Source organism: Sycon ciliatum, chromosome 6 (assembly GCF_964019385.1).
Source record: "Sycon ciliatum chromosome 6, ocSycCili1.1, whole genome shotgun sequence".
Lineage (NCBI taxonomy): Eukaryota > Metazoa > Porifera > Calcarea > Leucosolenida > Sycettidae > Sycon > Sycon ciliatum.
Genome location: NC_088648.1, coordinates 31,265,964 through 31,281,520, shown reverse-complemented (window position 1 = coordinate 31,281,520; position 15,557 = coordinate 31,265,964). Strand labels below are relative to the sequence as shown.

The 15,557-nt window shown below is 41.2% G+C and overlaps 1 protein-coding gene and 1 long non-coding RNA gene across 2 annotated transcripts; one reads left to right on the top strand and one right to left on the bottom strand.

Moving 5' to 3' along the window:
• Positions 1-2,856: 2,856 nt before the first annotated feature.
• On the bottom strand, positions 2,857-4,290 carry LOC135820213 (uncharacterized). Its single transcript, XM_065333528.1, has one exon. It carries the CDS (start codon positions 4,288-4,290, stop codon positions 2,857-2,859), a length of 1,434 nt encoding a protein of 477 aa, XP_065189600.1.
• An 8,334-nt stretch (positions 4,291-12,624) lies between these two features.
• Positions 12,625-15,227, top strand: LOC135818950 (uncharacterized). Its single transcript, XR_010553838.1, has 3 exons — positions 12,625-12,711; positions 13,196-13,296; positions 14,839-15,227. It is a non-coding gene; the product is annotated as an uncharacterized LOC135818950 (long non-coding RNA).
• Positions 15,228-15,557: the final 330 nt, after the last annotated feature.

The following is a 15,557-nucleotide window of genomic DNA, read 5'->3' as shown; positions in this document are numbered from 1 at the left end:
CGATAGGCAATGAACATTCATCTTTATCTATCTATCTACTTTTTTATTTCTCATGTATACAAAGATGTTTCAACAATCCCATATTTTCACAGTGATCTTCCAAGCTCTCATCAATCTTTTCAGCACAAACAAGTCTGAAATTTCCATTATCCATCTTGTCAAGCTCTGCTTTTGTCAATGATAGAAAAATCTGTGGATTTGTGGTAAATATGTGGATGTTAATCGTGTCATGCTCCTGATCATCTTTCGTGAGTTCCAAACTCACCCCCAGAATATTTCCACGGAAATGTGGAATGTTGGAGAGAGAGTATCCAAACCCAACTGTCCCACGGCAGATTATGTGGTACATTTTCATGTTTTTCTATCTATCTTTTTTCTTTCTTTCCACCCATATCACCAATTATGTTATCTAAACTGTTCATACTATAGGGTAAGATCCAACAAGTTTGATAGAATTTGTAAAATCAATTACCTACAACGATGGCTACGTCTTTTCCAAGTGACTATTTCTCCTATGAGGACTTTGACTATGAACCTGATACTCCTGATTGTGGTGATCCTTGGGAGGATATGGAATCATTTAATCACATTGATGTAAGTGAAGATGAGATAATTGATAGAATAATGATGGATGATTCAATGACCAGTGATTTATTTGATGATGTGTTTGAAAATGCTCTTGAGGAACAAAGGAATATCATCCCAAGCATTTTCCTGAGAATTTGTGAAAATCCAAAGTATGGAGGAATTTGTAGTTCCTACACCAACAATCACCTGTTAGAGAAGTTTCAGGATGATATTGATGAATATTTGTAAGAAAAATAGAAGAGAGAAAGAAAAGAGAAGAGAAGAGAAAAGAGGTGATCAACTCTCCTCTTTTTTTTCTACACCAAATTATCATCATAAAGGGTTATTTGAATCCTGTTGTATAGAAGTATACCGATGAGAATTCCAAAGATTTTCTATCAGCAAAGATGACTTCCCCTTGTAAGATTTACAAACTTGTGAGCCAACACACCGATCAGGTATACGTTGGCTCCACTTCTCTACCACTGAAAAATCGGATGTACTGTCACCGATCAGCTTACAAAGCCTACCAAAAAGGTGAACGGGGTTTTATGACCTCATTCATTCTACTTGATCTCGGACATGTAGAAATTGTCCAGATCGACTCTCTGTCAATGTTTGATGAAGATGAGCTTAAGAGGAGAGAACTATACTGGATCGAAAAACTGGATACCGTGAATAAAAACAAGCCTGGAAAATCAGCATCAGAGTGGTATCAAGATAATCACAAGAAAATCAGACAAAATGCCAATGAAAGAGTTGTCTGTGAGAAATGTGAGAAGTCTTATCCAAGAAATCACAAATCCCATCATGAAAAAACGAAATTCCACAAGCTCCGTGAATGATAAAATTGATAATGCTTATACAATGAATATCAAAACAAAAAAAATTTGTTGTGTTTTTCTTTATTTATCTTTTTTTATCTACCTCTTTTTTCTTTTTCTTTTTACAATACCAACTGCTCATTTTCTTGACTGGGGTGCTGAGTGAAATCCAACAAGACATCAAGAGCACTTCTGCCTTTGCTTCTTTCTTCTATGAAATGTATACAGTAGTATCCACACAGGACACTATCATTCATCTGTATCTTTGATGAGTTATACCAACATTTTTTATGGTGCTTCTTCATCCACCCAACTACCTCCTCTGGTGGTGATAAGCCAAAGCTGTCAAAATATTCATTACCAAACACACAAACCCAGTGAGTACCACCACCATCCAAGAAATCTTGAAGATTGATTATCAAACAATCCTTTGATGATAGAGGTGGTGGAAGCTGATCTTTGCTAAAAGTTCCTCTGAAATGTGGAATAGATCTCAGAATTTCATCAATGTCAAAGTTGGTCAGGGGTCTCACGTTCCCGGTAGACGCAATCCCTTTCCTTTTTGGTCTTTTTTTACCCCTCTACCCCTCCGTGTTCCGGGAAGTTGTAATCCTTCACCAGTGTTTCCAAAACCTATCATTTTTCCTAGAGCTGGTGCTAATAATCCAGCTGCTAATGCTCCGAGAAACCCACCTTGCTTCTTGAGTTGAGTACTGGATAACTTGAGATCCATTCCTACTCCTTTTTGCTTGGATTTTTTGATTTTGGTAACCTGTCGGTTTGTGAGCAAAAGTGTAGTATCCCTGCCCGACCAATACGGAAGTAGTGCGGAACTAATACGGAGCTTTGCCTGATTTAGTGTATCTCCGTATGTAAGCGTACGGCGTCTGCTGCATAAAAGCGGCTGCGCATTTCTGTTTTGATGAAGATGAGATTTTGATAATAACGAGCTATTCAACCTCCAGGTTTGCACCGGAGAGAAAGTTATTTTCCCGCTTCTTCTTTCACTAATAATTATATCTCAGGTGTGTACCTGAAAGAAGTAGAATAAAAGTAATTCTTGTTGATTTCACCGCGCCTACCACTCGGCTACCCATTACAAAAGCATATCATTTCCGGATAACTGATTTTTTGTTAACCGGAGTGTGATTCCATCCTGAACACTACCAAGTTTCTTCTTTTGGTTCGGAGTTAGCATCAATCCATATTCTACATACTGATTCCCCGACCAGCTGTGGCTCTGTGTGTGCTTCCAGAAATAGCACCAGAAATACCAGCCAGTCCTAATGTACCAAGGATGTTGGGAGCATGCTTGATCACAAGTGGAGATATCTTCCCAACCAATCTTCCGATCACAGAACCGATACTACCACCTTTCTTCTGTGTTAGTTCCTTTGTTAATAAAATCTCAATGTCCTCATCCAACTCATTCATGGTTCCTATCTACTATTATCTACTATTACTATTATCTTTTTTCTTGCACCACAACACTCATTTTGCCATTCATACCATTGAGTTTGAGATGACGTTCGGAGAGAATCAAACAGATGGTTTGGTAAGAAGCAGCTGTACCAGTGGGAAACTCAAACGGTTTTCCAAGTCTCCATCGAAGTTCGATATCAGCAGAGCTGTTCCTCAGCTTCTCCTTATGCTTACTCACATCTACATGAATGATGGTGTACAAAGAGGCAAAATCCTCCACACTTACCTGACTTCCACTGTCTGTGTCAGCATATTTTTGGATGGCTTCTTGGAAAAGCATGTATGCTCTTGTATAACTCCGAGTAGCTGGACTGAAATTCATATCCAAATCACGTTCTGGGAATCTATCGCTGTTGATGTACACAGACAAGCTTCTGAGGTCAGCATTATCGAAAACCTGGTTGTTCTGTTCTTCATTCCCACTTCGATTGGCTGCTTGGATGGCAAAGAAGATATGAGTTGGGAGTTCCTCATTGCTGCGAGTAGTCACTCTCCAGGATGGGTTTGTCTCCGTTGATCCATACTGATTTCTATAAACCCGGACTTGCTCGAAGTACAGATCTCGGAGGGTGGACTTAACCAACTTACTTTCAATCTTACTAGCTAGTTGGAGTGATGGTCTCCCCTTTGGTATCCACAAAGAAAGATGTTTGATGTCAAACCTTCCTGGATCAACACCATTTGCTCTGTGAATGTAGTTGGCTGATGATTCTCTGGTAAGATTGAGTGTATGCTTGACTCCCATGAATACCGTATCAATATCTTTACTAAAACCCAACAGTGATGATAAAGGAAGCAACATGGTTGTATCCTTATTTCCAGTCGTGATGAGTTGTCGGGCTCTGAATCCGGTATTGTAAGCAGGATTCTTTAGAGCTCCTGTCTGAAAATTATCTCTGAAATTTTTTCCAGTAAGTGCTGTTACGTCTGTGATAGGATTTACTGGCAACAATGCACCTGAATCCCTAAACTCATTAGGAGATGCTTGTCCAGTTCCTGGGTCCTTGTACCAGAGCATGATGGTAGCAGAACTTCTCCCATAATCATCACTAAACTGGACTAGATTGAGAATGGTAGAAGCTTGTGGTACATGACTATCAACTTTCTCTACCATATTGTTGTCAAGTTGATACTCAACAGTCTTGAAGAGTGACCAACCGTTGTTGGAAAGAGTGATGATATCATCAGGATCATAATTGGAGTCATCTGCTGCTTTGACGAGACGTCCACGAACCTCAAGCAGTGCTTTGTGAGGAAGGAGATACTCATCAAGATCCTTGGTTTCTATGATATGCTGATCTTTATTCATGTCATTGCTGTTCCTGGGTAGATATTCTATATACTCATACTCAGTTGTTGATTCATCCTTTGGCGGGTCTGTGAAAAGATCGAAATGTGGACTTGTGTAAGAGGCCATGGTTTCTACCTATATATTTTTTCTTTTTTTTCTACAACCTTTTCATTCCTGAACCAGCAATGATGTTTGATAGGATAGATCTCTGATTATCTTGGAGAAGCTCTTTACTCTTATCCAACAAAACTCGTTTGATGTCCTTGTTGTTTGATAATTGATTGATGGTATCTCTAACATGTGGATTGATAGCTTTGTCTTTACCAATAGTAGTAGCAAGCTGCTTTGCCTCTTTCTTTACTTTCATATTTACTGCTTTTCTGTCACCCTTAGCAAGATCTTTTGCCAAATCAAAGACCATGTCTGGAGTGATCTGCTCTTTTGCTGCTTCCAAAGCTTTCTGAGCTGTCATTTTTCCTATGGATTTGACCTTTGGTGCTAAGATTTTGCTGGTGTTGTATAGTACACCTTTGGCTTTGTTGTACAGATTTCCAAGAAGACTTCCGCCGATAACCTTTTGTCTGGTAAGCTGGTTTCGTTTCAAGAACATAATGTCATCTATCTAGTCTTATTTTCTTTCCCGGAGATGAAGACTGAACGTGGTTCTTTCATTGTTGAGGTTCAGTTCCTTTCCATCTTGATCAGTTATCCTCATTATTATATCTGATATTCTGTCAGTTTTCGTCAATGGTAAAAACGTCTTCTCATTCGGTTGGATGTTGAGTTGGAATCCAGGAGGCATATCCGGTGAAAAGGAGTAAATGACATCACCAGTTCTACCATTGAGATATGCCTCACTTACCAAGCTACAGTGAATGAGGATGTTGTGAGTGTCAGTGATATTCACAATGAAGTCAGATGTAGAAATTGTATCAACCAGTTTCTTTGAAAATCCGAGCACAGGAGCAAGTGATGACGGGATGTCAAAGTCAACCTTGTATCCATGTTTGAGGTAAATTTCACTGTGTAGAGGATTGAAGTTTGGCTCAATCGTTATCCCGTCCTCATTTTCGATTTTTCTCTGGATATATCGATTGATGTCAGGCACGTTGTAAGCACCTCTTGGAATGATAAGAGTTTTCCTGGCTTTCCCATCAAAAATCCGAATTTGGTTGTTTGTGGTGTTGATGTTGAACCAACTATACCAGATGGTAGAATTGATCAGAGCAATTTCATAGGTCTTCTTTTCATCAAGTAGTAATGGAGGGTTGAAAGATGCTTGAAAGTTTTGACTTGTCCCTGTGATTTGTGAACTGTGACTGTCAAAAAATAGAATGGTTTCCATGGTTCTATCTATACATAAGATTTATAGATCTTCTTGTATTCACTCTTTTTTATCACTTTATCATTCAACAAACGGTCCAAGATCTCAACTAGTTCGTTAATGACTTTCTTTGATGTATTTCCTGCTTCTTGGGAAGCGCAAAGTAAACCCAGTCTGTTTACTAACTCATCATGTGATTTGTAAAATCTGATTCCACTTCCTTATTATTATTATTTTGCTTGTTCGCGTTGGCATCAACCTGCATAAAGCAGGTATATAGCCTTCGCTTAAGCTGCCATAAAAAAGAAAGCTCATCCTAAGCGAGAGGGCTAGAGGGAAATATAACGATAACGAGATACAGAATACAAAGAAATCCAATGAGTTCAACGTACAATTCAAAACAAGAAAGAAAGGAAAGAAAAACAGAGCCGAATCTACCGATTGATCCATCAATCGACAAAGGGGACTAATCCGTTAGTGTTGCAAAGTAGAAGCTGATTATAGTTGCAGATCTCCAGGCCAGGGCCAGCATATTGCCGATTCTGGATAGGTCTCCGCAGCATTTGATGTGGCAATTATCATAATGTTTGATAAAATTGTTAGAGTATCTAGTATCTAGAGTACCAAGTATCTAGTATCTAGAGTATCTAGTGTAATTGTATCCGTTATTATTGTTAAGGGTATCTAGTGTAATTGTATCCGTTATTATTATTAAGGGTATCTAGTGTAATTGTATAACTTCAGCCATTACACACAGCACACATTAGTTCCTTCCACTTTGGACGATCCTGGGCGAGCTGCCTCAGTGCAACTAGATCCTCGTGTGATGTGAGGGAGTTTGTGGATCTGGAATTTTTCAGGTCGTTGTTGATGGATCGCGGGAGTGTTGTTCTCGGGCGGCCTCGGAACCCTGAGCTTTCTGGCTGAAAGTATGCTGACATAGCCTGCTGGACCGGGGATGAGGTGTCTAGTCGAAGCATGTGGCCAAACATTCTCCACCTAGCAGACTGGATGATTCTGCTGAGTGAAAATCTCCTTCTGAGAAATCTGATTCTGGTGATGGTTGTCGATGTAACCAAAACAATTCTGGACTTTTACCTTCAACATATCTGTATGCTTTCCCTGGCTTAGTGGACCGTGGTGAATCAAAATCATTAAACCTAACTGCTTGATCTGCTTTCGAAACTGGACTTGAAAGTTCTGGACTTTTTGGATTGATACCTTTCTTTTTGTCTCTTCTCTTTTTCTTAGTGGACTGTGGTGATGTTTGAGTTGCTTGGTCTGCTTTCGTAACTTGTACTGGTTTCGCTCTACTACTACTTTTAGAATTGATCATGAATTCTATATATTTCCTCACCTTGTCTATGGAATTTATCACATGTTTCATGTTTCCATCTTTATTACTTGCTGAACTAGAGCGCAGTTGTGCCCCTCTTATTATTTCAAGAATATAATTCATTTCTTTCAAGTCCTCACCTTCTTTGATCTCTCCTGCTGGTGATATTGGATGATTGCTCCCCCTATACTCATTGATGAGGTCAATATCATCCTGGTTGAATGATTTATAAGTCTCAGTAATGAAAGAAGAAGTTCTACCATCCAATGGTTCAGGAGTGCTACTTCGGATGGGTTTGATGAATGAACCCACCACGGATGGAATTTGATGGAGGGCTGATGTGATTGCTGCTTGGTTAGTCTGAAGTTGTCCAAGGAGCGCATCCTGCCGTTTATCGTATTCCTCACTTTGTTTGGTTAAATTTTTAACAACAGGTTTTTGAAACTCTTCTACAAACTCCTCCTGCTGTTGCTTGCCTATCTTTTTTTCCAGTTGACGTTGCTTGAGAATTTCTCGATTTTTGAGAAAGGTGTCAATGACTTCCTTCCGATGTTCAGGATTTTCTACTTGAGTAAAATGTGGCATGCTTATCTACCAATACCTTTTTTTCTTCTCACTTCTCCAAGAACCTATCGAATCCACATCGGTACATCTCTGGCTGATATGTTGCTGTTTTATCAAGCATGAAAAATGAATGTGGTTTCTCTGTTGCCATTTCATAGGCCTCCGCAAACTCGGTTTACTTAAGATTTTTGGAGTGATCATGTGCTAGACATTGGACATCTCTGTTGTCTAACCCCTTGTACAGGAGGAAGCACTTGGTATTCCTCCGGATATATTTCGGTACATCATAGTATGATTGACAAAGATTTATACAGTTACATTTCTTGTTCCGAGAAAGACTGAAGTATTCCATCACTTTTGTCATGTGCTTTTTATCAATCTTGATGTCATCAAAAATTATCACCCTATTTTCCTGATCATCGAGATCCTCCACTGGACAAACCTTGTCTGGTTGTTCAATGATAAGTTTACCAGGAGATATTCCATTGTAAAACCCATCAAGAAGTTGATATTTTGGTTGTTGAGGATTTCTTGTGTAAAGAATGACCTTATCACAGTTCAACCATGATTGTAGAAGCATATTACACAGGGTGTTTGTCTTCCCACACCCCGTTTGTCCAATCATCATGTAGTGACAATCAGGAAGCAAGTAGTGATGCTTTGTTGGTTTCTCCTTGTGCTCATCAAAGTTGATCATTTCCATGGTTTGTATCTACAAAGGATCATTTTTTATTGTTCCAACGCTCTTAAGAAAAAGAAGAAAAAAATATAGATAAGGAAGATGAGTTCAAAATTTGGAACAGCTTTGGGAGCTAATTCGATCAATCTTGATTCCTATGCCAAAAAGAGGGAGTTATTTGTCGTCAGTGAAGAAAAGCTGGATAAAGCTGGTGGAGATGTGAATGGACATATTGACATGAACTATCATAGAATTTGTCATCTTGGGTATGATGGAGTGAGTTCCACTTGTGCGGCAGCAACTGGGTGGGTTACAAGTGAGATAGGAAAAGTGAATACTTCATTTGGAAAGCATGTTGATGATGATGAAACACGGCTGATGGTGAGTGGTACACTGAAAATGAAAGGAAATCTTGACATGGGTGGAATGGAAATTGTAAATGTGAAGCAACCATCAACAAGTACATCTGTGGTAACATCACAATATCTCAACACAGCACAAAGACAGACTCTCTGGACGAGTGGACTCAACGAGATGAAAGGAAATCTTAACATGGGGTTGAAACACACCATCAATCTCCGAGACTCAACAGAGGATGACTCAGCAACAACAAAGGAGTATGTTGACAGAAAGGATGGAAAGGTGAAAGTCAAAAAAATGAAGAATATCATCCCGAGCTCATATACCACTCCACCAGAAGCCACACTTCATGTCTTTCCTATTTACAAAAGTCCAACCAACAAACTGATTGTCATTGAGGATCTCTTCATAGTCGGTCAAGAAACAAGTGGTAGCAGAAGACGTTTTCATGTATCATATCGAGATGTGTTGGGAGAAAAAGCGGTAATCCGATACATTACTGAACATGATATAACAACGGCATATCTGACCTTCATCAACAACACATTGACATTACCAACTGTGAGTGGATACAATCTCATTGATGAATGGGAGCTGGTTTATCATGAGTACTGAAAATCTTAACTATATGTAGATAAAAATGGAAATACCACATTTGTTAATACTGTTGACCATGCTACCATTTACTCTTGGTTGTATTCTTGATCCGTTGGATAAGGATGGACTCTGTTTGACAACGAAACCTCCTACTGTCATCCAAAGTGAAAGACCAACTCCGGTTGACATCCCTAGTGAAACACCACCACCAACAGATCATAATTATCACCACACAACCACCTTACGATCAGACGAAACCAGTAAACGGGGATAACCCTCATTTGACAGACCCCAATCTTTATCTTTTATCTCAGATTGTTATTCCTATAGTTGGTGCTGTTGTATATATCATAAAACGTTCCAGCTGTTCGATGAGTGTTGACCCTGAAAATGATCCAAGAAATTTACAACATCAGCCTAGGTTAGAATTTGATCCGATGCCATTACCAGATGTGCTTGGTACGATCAATCTACCAAAATCACCTTCAACCTTTGATGTAACTGGTATAGTCTGATGGAGAAGAAAGAAAACGGTTTATGATAGAGTAAAAATGAAAAAATTTATGATCTTGATAGGAATTGCTTTTCTAGCTCATTGTGTCAGAGTGAATGGGTTGGTAATAAACAAATGTTGGGAAGAAAATTCAATCTGGATTTGTGTTCCGCTTACACATCTTAGTCCACCTATTAATGTACCAGCAGCATCTGTACCACCGACAACACTGATACCACCGACAACACCGATACCACCGACAACACCGACAACACCCATACCACCGACAACACCGATACCACCGACAACACCGACAACACCCATACCACCGACAACACCGACAACACCGATACCACCGACAACACCGATACCACCGTCAACACCGACACCACCAACAACACCGGGAATTACATCGGGAACATCGGAATTTACACCGACAACACCGACAACATCGGGAATTACATCGGGAACATCGGGAATTACATCGGGAATTACATCGGGAACATCGGGAATTACATCGGGAACATCGGGAATTACATCGGGAAGATCGGGAATTACATCGGGAACATCGGGAATATCGACAACATCAACCCTAATGACAACATCGGGAACATTGGGAAAATCAGACAACTTGATTTATCTCCTTTTCCTTCTTCTTCTCATCCCCATTACTGCTATTGTATTTCACAGACAAATAAAAAAAATACTTCCTCCGCGTCATCGAAATTGTCGCAGTTTGACTAGTCATCTCAAACACTTTGAATTTCTCCACAGGACAAGAGCTGCTATGCTTGTCGTCTGCTAGCTCTGGATGATTTCTACTTCACCACCAACGAAGCCTAGTAAGAATACACGATCGTTGCGAGGTCGGTTGATTACCGTCGCCGGAATCACCTCGATCTTGAAATGAACTTTTTTTAGCCGTGGCATGCCCATTTATTTTAGCTGTTTGGTCACAGCTCAGGTAAGTGTACTATCGCGTCCAGCGGGCCCTGTTTTTCAGCATCACTGGTATACCATGGTACGGCACCTGCGCGTGCATCACTAGCACTACTTGTAGAGTCTACACGGCTCTTGCAGGTACAATCATGTTCTGAGTGTCTCAGCCAGAGCAACACATTTTATCGCTGTTGCAGGCATTTAGTTTGCTGACCCCTCAATGTTTCTCCAAGCGCTGCCACTTGTTCCACGAAGTCATTCTCACCCCAGCTAAGGTAAAACAGTGATGAGGCTTGAGTGAATGGCCATAAGCACGAGAAATGTGCAGGCTGCAACGCCTGACTGATCTCCGCGAGTCGAAATTACCATCGCAGCGACATCAGCGAAGAAATTGCGTCTAGTTCAAAAATTCCAGCTTCCAATAACAGAAAATAGAACTTTACCGTCACCCTATACTGTTGACTATCGCCTATATCCCATTCCCTGCCTCTGGTACGAGTGCTGGTGAGTACCCGTTTTATATCAAAAGTCAAACTGCGACAATTTCGATGACGCGGAGGAAGTATCACGGAAGGAAAGATGAAGACCTTCACACTTTCGAAACTACCCACATCATGTAAAGATGATCAGGTTAAAAATATACCTTACATTCCCACAAAAGAAACCCTTGCTGAGGTGCGAGCAGCACTCAACTCAGGATGGAAACCCCCTATTACAAAAAAAAGGTGATGAAAAACAAGAAAATATATATGTGGAAATGATCCATCTCTTAGCAAAACTAAAACAGGAAACAGTTGTGTATGCTGAAAATATATCACGAGAGCTAGAAGATGGGAAATTGGTGGTAAATCATCCGAAGCTTAACCACCCGAAGTTGGCTCAGAAACAGACCCCACATCATCCCTCGAAGTGAGCCAAGATGGGGTAAATGAAAAAGCTCAAGTTGGCTCACTTTCGATTTTCTCGGAGACAGCAAGTTGACTCACTTTTCTGGAACTGGGTTGAGCCAACATGGGATCAGTTGTTGGAGTTGTAAAATTAGTACTTGGAGGTGGAAAATTAGTACTTGGAGTTGTAATATTAGTACTTGGATCTCACACACACATTTCTTACCATAAAGAATAAGAAGTGTATTGAAGGGTTAGAACTAAAGGGTAGGAGAGGGGGGAACTGTATGGCAGACCTATCTCCTGGTAAGAGTCATTATCTCACACGTTCCCCTAGTAGTATAGGGGGAGGGGGAGACTTTGGAGGGAGGCCCGAAGAGCCGATCGAGAAAGTCGATTTTGGACCACCTGGAAGGTGGTCCAGAACCCCCTCCCCCTATACTACTAACATTCAGACCCACTGGAGGCGTTCCACAGCCTGGAGCCCGCCGATAAGGAATTCGATGTGACTTGAGTAAGTACTAAAGTGATCCGAAATATTTCTGGGGTCAGCTATTGAGCCATTGGGAAGTTTCGTGTTGTCGTTTTCTTACATTACAGTCGTAGAAATTTCCTCCCTCCTTTGGTGTTCAGCCCGTAATGGACTCCATCACATCTTACACAATATCCGAGATAGCAGAAAGATAGTCCCAACCAACCTGTGTAAAGATCTGGTCATGTCTATGTCCAGACCTACTGCTAACTCAAATGGCACGAAATGAAAATTTTTTTGTGATACGTGTAAAATCCACGAAAGTGACATTTCATCACACCTAAGTTTCAAAATATCCCAGGTTACAATAGTTTCTCGCCCATATAGCAGCAGATGGATTGTGATTCCGGTATATCACCATTTTCAGTGGAAGTATTGTGTTCCACGTCTATCCATGCTCATTGAAACTCAGGCAAATGTGTATATTTGTGTATTTCAGGTCAGAATTCGTAGCGCATTCCATGTTTCTAGCATATACGCCATAATTCCAGTAAACAATAACACGCACGTATCACCTGTGTGCACATTGACTCAATCTTGGTCCAATTCGTTGCTGGTTTCTTGCTTTTCAGTCTCCTCAAATGAAACAACCTTTTGCTTACTGGAACTGTCGCATTCTTCCCTCGCGGAGGTGTTGTTGAAAGTGTGGCATTTTAGCCCTGGCCTGCATAACAGATTTGCCTTTTGCACTCGCATTGTATGATTCTGCAGCCGGACTTGCATCCACAGCCTTTTGTCAAGCCTGTGACAGGCTGTCTGACTGCTGCAAGATGTTTGTCAGAGCCCTACACCATGACTAGGGGTCATTGGTTCTTCACAATCCCTACCTTGAAGAGGTGGGTAGTTGATAGTATATTTTGTTGCTTAATTTAAGCGATAATCAGAGACAACAATTCCAGTGTAGCTGAATTCCACTTGTAGGTTTTACGGCACCGCCATCCATGGACTCTTGGTACTACGTCGTACTGAAGTTTCACTGTGTGTGGAACCCACCTGTCTGTGTTAGTGTTTTGCTTTGACGTCGCTTCGTCTCAGTTTCTTCCTCAGTGCTTGTTGTGATTGGCATGTGGCAGGCAAATGGCTATGGAACTTCAACTGCGGTACTTGCATCAATTGGGCTAGTGTGACCAGTGGATGGTAGTTGATTTACATGTTGGACTGGTGTGCCACGTAGCCTTCTGCTGGCATCCTGGCACTACATTTGTTGCCAGGGTACCTCTTTTTCGATTTTGTCCACAGACACCACGCTCACACTCGGCATGTATACATGGAGCTGCAGGTCTTGAATACCCTTCCCTTTTGCTATGTTCACCATTGTAGGTATTATGGCCAGCCGTTACTTCCCGTTGAGAAAAGATCCCTGCAAGCGTACTTGACTGGCTGTATGCGTCTAATACGTCTGCAAGCAGCAACTGAAGTGGGTGAGTGCGAACTGGATGACTTACTGTAATGTCGTGTATGAAAGCCAGGTGTATTTCTGTAGAAACCGGTGTGGTGGCTAGGCCTCTATTTACATTATGTTGCATTATGTTTGTAGTCAAACCACACTTTTTATGGTTGCCGATGCAAAATCCACATTTTTTAGGACGTTTAGCAAAGCGAAAGTTCGAAAGAAAATTCGAGTCTGGGAATGAGTACAGAAAAAAAGCTCGAAACTTGGAAAACTTGGACGCGAAGTTGGAGTGATTTGCGAAAGTAACTTTTTCTTTTCTCAGTACGCATTTGACTACAGGGAGTAGTAATGTTACAGCCCCCTGCTTGAGACTGAGCTGCATATACGGTACGGTACTATAAGATTCAAATAACTTCGAGAAAAAGGCATCCCCTGATCATAGGTGCCAAAGACTACATTTCAGATCTAAAAAAAAAAAAAAAAAAAAAAGGCATTTCGCATTGCTAAACCTCACAAGTTTTCTTTTTCGAAACAGATTTTCGCGAAATATCACCACCACCAAAAGTTCGAATTTTCGCATTGCTAAACGTCCTTATCGAGCTAACTGCATATCTTGAAACACAGGCTTGTGTTCATTGTCACCATCCAGTATTGTCCACCCTCATGACCATAGCTTGGGGTGGATAGTCCTGTCCCCAGGGAAAATCGCGGAAAAAATCCCAGAATTTGCCGTGTAATTTGCAGGTAAATATGGCATAATTTGCGGTGAATTTGCGGTGAATATTATTGATATGCGGCACGTTTGCAGTTAATATGAGGCAGTTTTACCGGGGAGCAGGTCATGTGCCATGTGTATGCTAGGGAGCGCGCGCCCTACACGTAGACTCTCTACTTTACGTCAACGGCTCACAACGGTCAACCGAACAGTGCACTGTGTGTACGTGTAGCGCAGCAAAAAAGTTCAAAAAACACGGGAAAATCGCGGAAAACGTGGTCTTTTAAAAATCGCAAAAAACGCGGGGGAAAAACGCGGCCGCGGAATCGCGATTTTCCCCGGGGACAGATAGTCTGACGAACAGACGATAAGTCCTTTATTCTTAGTTTCTCGGTACTCTCCTCCACTGTACATTGGCCTGCTGTAGGTCAATTTGGTGGATAACTTTGACAGCTAGCTGTGTCCATGGACTTGCCCTTTACTACATCGTGTTTTGGGGTTGCATTCGTCCTCCAGGGTCGTGTGTGGGCACCTGGACAGAGCCCGGTGCAGAGCTTGGGTGGTACCCAACTGGCTCACATGAGCATGATGCCACCTTTCTTAGATTTGGGGTATGCAGTAGGAATGTGTGCCACTAGTCCCTCCTGCATCAGGGACAGTAGAGTTGGTAATGCTTGTAGTGGGAATGTTATGTGGAGGGTATTCGTCAAAGTAATAATAATAAAAAAAATTATGCCATTTTAGCAAATAATGTTGCTCCATTGTGTAACAGTTTGTCTGCTACTTATCATACTCCGTCAAGCATTTCATCTTCTGCATGGTATTGTTCTGCTTTGTCCGGTTTATTGCTGCCAGGTGCTGCACAATGTCAATGATCGATGCACGTAATCATTACCCACAGCAGTGGTGTCGGTCAGTGGTGTAACTACCTTCCTCAACAATCACCAGCTGCTGGCTTGTGACAGTTTTGACGAAAATTAATCGGTCTCTTTCATTCCGTTATCCCTTTGTCGACTCTGAGGAGATGCTCGACAACCATATAATTTGGTACTTCCCGTTTAGCCTAGTATTTGCAGTATTTGCTTCCTACACCAGCCACAGTGCTTTTCTTCCCACGTTCTTATTTTTCCGCTGGACGGTTTGGGATTATCTTTTGTGTTACATTCTTTCGTTTTCTGTTACATCCTTTTCCTGTTCTTGTGTGTTAACGTTTCAGTGGAATGGTGCAATGCATTTCCAACCAATGCAGTCATTCTTGTCTAAATTGGATTCAATTTAGACGATTACTTCTGATGTATTCTCAGTCGTATTGAGGACACATGGGTGGGTAAACCGCTTATACTAGTAGGGCGGTTCTCATCGGCAGCAGCAGGTACACTGGGACCCACGTGGAGATTGTGGGTGGTGTCCAACTAAGGCTGTACTCACACTACTTGAAAGTTTGACGCGAATGTCGCGTTCAAAACTAGACAAAAGTACTTGAAAAAGCCTTTCCAAGCACACTGCACTCCAGTGACGACTTGAAACATTTTTTGTCAGCAAATTACCATGGAGAAACATGATTGTCATGTGGT

Excerpts from the sequence above, each read along its gene's own strand:
- LOC135820213 (XM_065333528.1), bottom strand. The coding sequence starts at position 4,290 with ATGGCCTCTTACACAAGTCCACATTTCGATCTTTTCACAGACCCGCCA.